Source organism: Hylobates moloch, unplaced genomic scaffold, assembly GCF_009828535.3.
Source record: "Hylobates moloch isolate HMO894 unplaced genomic scaffold, HMol_V3 SCAFFOLD_19, whole genome shotgun sequence".
NCBI classification, from domain to species: Eukaryota; Metazoa; Chordata; class Mammalia; order Primates; family Hylobatidae; genus Hylobates; species Hylobates moloch.
The window spans coordinates 59488203-59495577 of NW_026652294.1; the positions used below are offsets into that span (position 1 = coordinate 59488203).

At 38.4% G+C, this 7375-nt stretch overlaps 1 protein-coding gene across 1 annotated transcript in view; it reads left to right on the plus strand.

The window, feature by feature from the left end:
• The window catches only part of HAUS6 (HAUS augmin like complex subunit 6), a 60548-nt gene that overhangs the window by 39239 nt on the left and 13934 nt on the right, over positions 1-7375 (plus strand). The window contains exons 12-13 of the mRNA XM_058431156.1: positions 1199-1280; positions 2648-2678. Of these exons, the coding sequence (XP_058287139.1) occupies positions 1199-1280; positions 2648-2678 (113 nt within the window). The remainder of the gene's footprint in view (positions 1-1198; positions 1281-2647; positions 2679-7375) is intronic.

The following is a 7375-nucleotide window of genomic DNA, read 5'->3' on the forward strand; positions in this document are numbered from 1 at the left end:
GGATTTCTGTGTGCTTATTTATTCTGAAAGCTCATATCTTCAGTTTTAGAAACTTATTCACCAGTATTTCTTAAAATACTACTTTGTCTCTTATTCTTTTGATCCTTTCCTTCTGAAATTCCTATTGTTGGGACTTCTAATTCTGTCTTTCCTATATTTTAACTTCTAATTCATGTTTACAACTTTTTTGTATCTCATGGCTTCATTCTAGGTATTTTCTTTAGATCGCTCCTAGAACTCACTGATTATCTTTTAGTTATGTTTAATCTGCTTCTTGAACTGTTTGTCTAGTGTTTAGTAGTCATAGGTATATACTTTTTACCTCTATAATCCTTACTTTCTTCTCTTCTGTAACTGCCTGTTTTTCATGGTGTCATCTTTCATTATGGCTTCTGTTCCACTTTGGAGATGTACAAATGGGGAAAGCCTTTCAAAAGGTAACATGTTGAAAGAGGTCGAGCCCTTGGAATATCTGATCTTCTGTAATCCAGCCATGGCTTTCTCTACCAATCTTATTTCCCACCATGCTTCCACTGGATGTACCCTGTGCTCCATCATAGCAACTTGTACCTCATTCTCTCAGTACCTTCATGCCTTCTTCTCACTCTGCAATCTGGGCTGGATGTCTCTTCTCTGCCTCCTTAAGTTCTGTATATACTTCTGTCATAATACTGTAGAAGTATAACTTAACACTTGACTCGTCACTATCCTTTCCTAGACTGACTCTTCGGAGGCAACGTCTCCATGTTTCATTTCTTTCTCCCATTGTTAGTACGGTAGTAGCATGTAGTTATTCAGTCATAGGTTGAAGAATAAATATATATGTTGACTGATACCATAAATGTGCACTGAAATATGCTAAGACTGTAACTTTTTGGTCTTGCTGGCTTTTGTGATAATCTCGTGATCTGTGTATGTAAACATGAAGCATATAACACTGGGGAATTATGGATTCTTAGTCTTTGAGAAACTTGTTTTAGTATTAGCCATCATTTCTTTTATAAAAGCTAGATATTCTCTATTACTTTTCTGCTCATCACTTTATACTTATCAATTGAATAATTATCTTTTCCTATTAGTGTTCGTATTTTGGTTTTTCTGTTTTCTTCTGTTGAGAAGTTCTCGAATTTCAGGGGATCCTTGAATGTTAGAATGTACAAACATAATTAAAGAGTAATCAATTTTTAAATTTCTTTAGATACACGTAAGCAACATAACCAAGAAAATGGTTGCAGAGGAGACAGTGATACCTTGGGAGCTCTACATGATTTAGCCAACAGGTAAAACATATTTGATTTTCTTTTGTTAAACATTAAAAAACTCTTATTTTATAAAAAATAGAGATGGAACTGAGAGGTGAAGCCAGCTGGACCTCTGGGTCGGGTGGGGACTTGGAGAACTTTTGTGTCTTACAAGAGGATTGTAAAAATGCACCAATCCCTGGATGGAGTGGCTCACTCCTGTAATCCTAGCACTTTGGGAGGCTGAGGTGGGAAGATTGCTTGAGCCCAGGAGTTGTAGGCCAGGCCAGGCATAGCAAGACACTGTCTGTACTTGAAGGAAAAACAAAAGGTGTGGTCTTTCTAGGTTGCAGAGGCTAGTCTTTAACTCTTGGCCTCAAGTGATCCTCCTGCCTGGGCCTCCCAAAGTGCTGGGATTATGGTCATAACCCCCTGTGCCTGACCCAAATTTGATTTTTATATTATTTTTTTCTATATTAATTTTATTCCCATCTTAAACCAGTTTCCAATCTTACTTACTCTGGGATAGTGCATAATTTTGCCTTTTTTTTTTTTTTTTGAAACAGAGTCTTGTCTCCTAAGCTGGAGTGCAATGGTGTGATTTTGGCTCACTGCAACTTTCCTGCCTCCTGGGTTCAAACAGTTCCCCTCCTGGGTTCAGGCTACCTCCTAAGTAGCTGGGATTACAGGCGCCTGCCACCACACCCAGCTGATTTTTGTATTTTTAGTAGAGATGAGGTTTCACCATGTTGGTCAGGCTGGTCTCGAACTCCTGATCTCAGGTGATCTGCCTGCCTTGGCCTCCCAAAGTGCTGTGATTACAGATGTGAGCCACCGTGCCCGGCCAATTTTGCCCTTTTAACTGGACAATAGTTTTCTACCATAGACCCACATTTTCAGAAAAGATCCAACATTTATGATACATGGCATTTTTTCCCTTTCTATTCTTTATCTAAATATTGGGTTTCATGGGGATTATTTGGAAATTATCTAATGCAAATTTGAGAGTTTTTGCCTTTTTATGTATGTGAATTTTTTGAAACTACTCCAAGTTCAAGTGTTTGGGGGCCTTTGAGATCATCTTGTCCAGACAGTTTTCAGACTATATCCTATAGTGCCATTTGGTGCTGTGGATGAATCTAACATAACCCGTGGCTGGTCCAACCTTTTCCCACTTTAGCCTGGGCAACTTGCTTTTTTATATGTATTATATATTGGGGTGTTTGGTAAACTATTTGATAAGAAGAGTTCCACGCTTAAAAAAAAATTGGAAAACTTCTGATTTACTATAACCACCAGATTTAACATATGAAAAAACTGAATTTTGTTCTAACTTCCTTCAGTAATTTTCCTATTTTCTTTATTACCTTTTTTTTCTCTGTTATCCCATTTTGGACTAATTACAGATTATATGAGGAAAAAATCTGTGAACTAAATGTTTGTAATCCGATTGGGGAACATATTAGTTCTTCATTGAAATTAAGCATTATTAAGTAGCAATCAAACACAAAGAAACTTTCCTTTATTAGTTTTTTTTTTTGTTTTATTGTTTTTTAACCTAAATAGGTGTCTTTCATTACAACTTCCCCAAGTAGATGAGGGACAGATGAAAATAAAATACTTAGGAAAATTATAAAAGAAAATCCTAAATTTTAAATGAGTTGAAACACTCATCATTCTATATAATCTTAGGAAGTTAATAAGCTGTAACACTAACCAGAGTTAAAACTTTTTTTGTGAAATTGAGTTATTGGTAATTGGTTCTGCAGTAATCTAGTTCATAGGCAGTCAGGACTAGTTGTGGAAGAACTATGTTTTAGTCTCTCTGGATTTGATGTTAACTTTTTGAGTGCCTAAAGAAAAATAATGAAATCTTCTGTGAGGACCTGGTGTTGAAGAGATAGTAAAGTTACTGGCCTACCCATTTTACACTCATATCACAATTCTTTTTATGGCAGGCTGGGGGAGGGTATGGTTGGTGCTTCCCAAACTCAATTATGTTTTTGTCTTCCCTTGAGACAGCACATTAAATATTTTGATTAAGGTGTTTTGCTGGACTAAAGATTGTTGGGGATACTAGATTAATACATATAGCAGATTTTATTCATGAACCCCATTAAACCTCAAGATACTTTTTTTTTTTTTTTTTGGGCCGGGTGCAGTGGCTCATGCCTGTAATCCCAACACTGTAGGAGGCTGAGGTGGGTGGCTCACCTGAGGGTAGGAGTTCGAGACTAGCCTGACCAACAGGGTGAAACCCCATCTCTACTTAAAATACAAAAAATTAGGCGGGTGTGGTGGCGCATGCCTATAATCCCAGCTACTTACTTGGGAGGCTGAGACAGGAGAATTGCTTGAACCCAGGTGGCGGAGGTTGTGGTCAGCCGAGGTTGCACCATTGCACTCCAGCCTGGACAACAAGAGTGAAACTCCGTAAAAAAAAAAAAAAAAAAAAAAAAAAAGGGAAAATTCTTTTGGAAGAATTTTGTACCAAGATACTGTCAGAATTCTATAGGAGCCAGAAACTCAACCCCTAAGAATTTAGTTCAAATGGAAACTCTTAATATAGGAAAAAGAAGCTGTATTAGATATACTTTGATTTCCACATCTGTCTTCTTCTAGGCTCCTGGATCTTTTAGTTATATTCTGATTATTTTAATTATAGATTTGAGATACTGAAGGGAGGTAGGGGAAGGCCTGGTGGTGAGGGATAAATGGTTAATGGTATATGAAAGATTATTATTGCTGGACAGCAGAATAAAACAGAAGGCCTGTGAAAAGCTAAGTTTCTGGGACGTGGAAGTAGTCTGCTCAGAATTCTTCACTGTTAAAGGTATATGTAGTTAAATGTTCCATCAGTAATATGTAACATAGGTGGACTGTACTTAATGAAAGAAAATAATACCTTTTTTGCATGTAGTTCAGCAGTTACACTATTTTATCTGCAATACATCATCTTTTATCAGTAACAATGTAGTTAACTGGGAAATTCAGATGCGGATATGATCAATATAACTATTCAACTAAAAAAACATAGAAAGAATGTAGTTTTTAGAGAGTGTTATTAGCCCTATCACGTGCAGTTGTCACTGATGGATACCAAAAGATATGTAGTCTTTTCCATAAATCTCATTGCTGGCTTTTTTTTTTTTTTGAGAAGGGTCTTGCTCTGCTACCCAGGCAGGAGTGCGTTGGTGCAGTCACAGCCCAGTGCACACACTGCAATCACAGCCTTGATCTCCTGGGCTCAAGTGATCCTCCCATCTCAGCTACCCAAGTAGCTAGGAGTGCAGGCATGCGCCTCCACACCCAGATAATTAAATTTTTTTTTTTTTTTTTTTTTTTAGAGATGAGGTCTCACTATGTTGCCCAGGCTGGTCTCAAACTTCTGAGCTCAGGTGATCCTCCCACCCCGGCCTCCCAAAATGCTAGGATTTCAGACGTAAGCCACCTTGCCTGGCTTTCATTTCTGGTTCTGATCAGAGTGAGCTCATGGAGGCTGCATTATACTTATAACCAGAATTCAGCAATTGGTGATGCCTTTGCTATACACTGTGAGCATTAGCTTTCTTTGCAATGGCTTTTCGTGTCTGTGTGCGTGTGTGTGTGGGGTAGGGGGAGTTCCATGATATTTCTAGTGGTAATGATGCTGTTCTAGACATCTAACTTCTATGTTTTCTCCTATACCACATTTCAAAGATAAGGAGGGCAGTATGATCTTGCATACATGCCAGCTATATGTCATTTGTGTTAGAAAATGAATTCTAGTCTCATATCTTTCTTTTTTAATAGTTTTTATTTTTATTTTTCTCCTAATTATTGATACAACAACAACAGCAAATAAAAATGAGAAATAATTGGTTAAAGTTTTTAAGGAATCGCTTGTAACTTTTTTTCCCCCCCAAGTTCTTATCTAGGCTTTGTATACCACCATATATAAATTTAGCTCTAGCTGGGCACTGTGGCTCATGCCTGTAATCCCAGCACTTTGGGATGCTGAGGCAGGCAGATCACCTGAGGTCAGGAGTTTGAGAACAGCCTGGCCAACATAGTAAAACCCTGCCTCTACTAAAACTACAAAAATTAGGTGGGTGTGGTGGTCGGCACCTGTAATTCCAGCTACTCAGGAGGCTAGGGCAGGAGAAGTGCTTGAACCCAGGAGGCGGAGGTTACAGTGAGCCAGGATCCCGCCACTGCACTCCAGCGTGGGTGACAGAATGAGAGTCTGTCTCAACAAACAAACAAACAAACAAAAAAAAATTGGCTGTAATCAAAGGATGGATACAATCTAAATACAAATTTTAAAATGCAAAATTCTAAAGTACAAAATTTTATTTATTTATTTATTTTTAAGATGGAGTTTCGCTCCTGTTGCCCAGGCTGGAGTGCAATGGCATGATCTCGGCTCACTGCAACTGCTGCCTCCTGGGTTCAAGTGATTCTCTTGCTTCAGCCTCCCGAGTAGCTGGGATTATAGGCGCCCATGACCACACCTGGCTAATTTTTGTATTTTTAGTAGATATGGGGTTTCACCATGTTGGCGAGGCTGGTCTTGAACTCCTGACCTCAGGTGATCCGCCTGCCTCGGCCTCCCAAAGTGCTAGGATTACAGGCGTGAGCCACCACACCCGGCTATTTTTAGACTTGAATTTTCTCTCAATTTTATTTTTTACTACTATAAAAAGTGTGTTCCTCTCTTTTCTCTATGTTCTTCCCTTAGGATAAATTTCCACAAGGGGATCACCATCCTTTCTTCTGTTTTGTTACAGTGCTAGGATTTCATGGGCCTCAATCTTGGCATGGCAAATGGACAAAGTATAAAGACTGAACCAGGGCTGCTTTAAAGTTGTCTTAGATGATGATGTTAGCAGGCTTAATAGCATGTTGCCAGTTCAGAAATGAGAGAGGGGAGGGTACAGAATGTTTCCATTGTTCTCTGCTATAAGGTTCCACAAGAATCATTCAAATGGAAACACTTGTCACCTATAGAACCCCATTCTCAAGTGGCATTTGCTCATCGATTCCATCAATCCATCAAACAGTTAACATGTATGTATTGCACTACTAACCACTGTGTTAGCCTCTGGGAATAGCCTTAGGGAAAGACATAGCCTGTATCCTTACCTTCTTGTGGTGGTGGCACCTTAGTGGCATTGGTCCATAGATTGCTGGCTCTGTTTCAGGGGGCTTTTTGATAATTTTAATGTTAAGTTTCCCCCACAATCTAGTAGATGATCAATCCTTTGACTTTGATGTCTGGATTATATTTTGTCAATGCTACATTGAAGCTTGAGTGATTGCAGTGATTTTGAATTATGTTTGGAACGTAGGCAAAGACTCTAAGTGCATATTTGAAAAAGTTTGAAAAGTACATTTACTATGATATAAAATATTTGCAATGCTATTAATTTTGTACTTTTAGTTATAAGAAGAAAGGAAAGTACCAACATGCATGCTGTTGAAAGTGGTTTTGATAAGCCTGTCTTATATTAACTAGAGTAGAAAAGTTAGGCTTTTAACTTTTAAAGGTTTTTAAGATCAAAGTAAAAAAGTTACCATTTCTTTGAAGATTTTAAAATTTAATAACATTTTATAATTAGCATGAAAAGCTGCATAAAGTTTTAATATTTATCCAAAAGGGCACGGGAATACAGAAGATTAACAAATACAACAGAATGTGGAAAACTAAAACTCTAACCTTATGACATTACTGTGAAAGTGTAACATGTTTTCTATAGAGTAAAATTTAGCATATGAGAAATTGATTTTGGATATGAAGTATCAAAAGAATCTTAAAAATAAGCCTCTGCTGGGCCAGATGCAGTGGCTCACGCCTATAATCCTAGGACTTTGGAAGGCCAAGGCGGGCGGATCACCTGAGGTCGGGAGTTCAAGACCAGCCTGACTAACATGGAGAAACTCCGTCTCTACTAAAAGGACAAAATTAGTCAGGTGTTGTGGCGCATGCCTGTAATCCCAGCTACTCAGGAGGCTGAGGCAGGAGAATCGCTTGAACCTGGGAGGCAGAGGTTGTGGTGAGCCAAGATCGCGCCATTGCATTCCAGCCTGGGCAACAAGAGGCAAACTCCGTCTCAAAAAAAAAAAAAAAAAAAAAAGGATCTGCTACAAAGAAA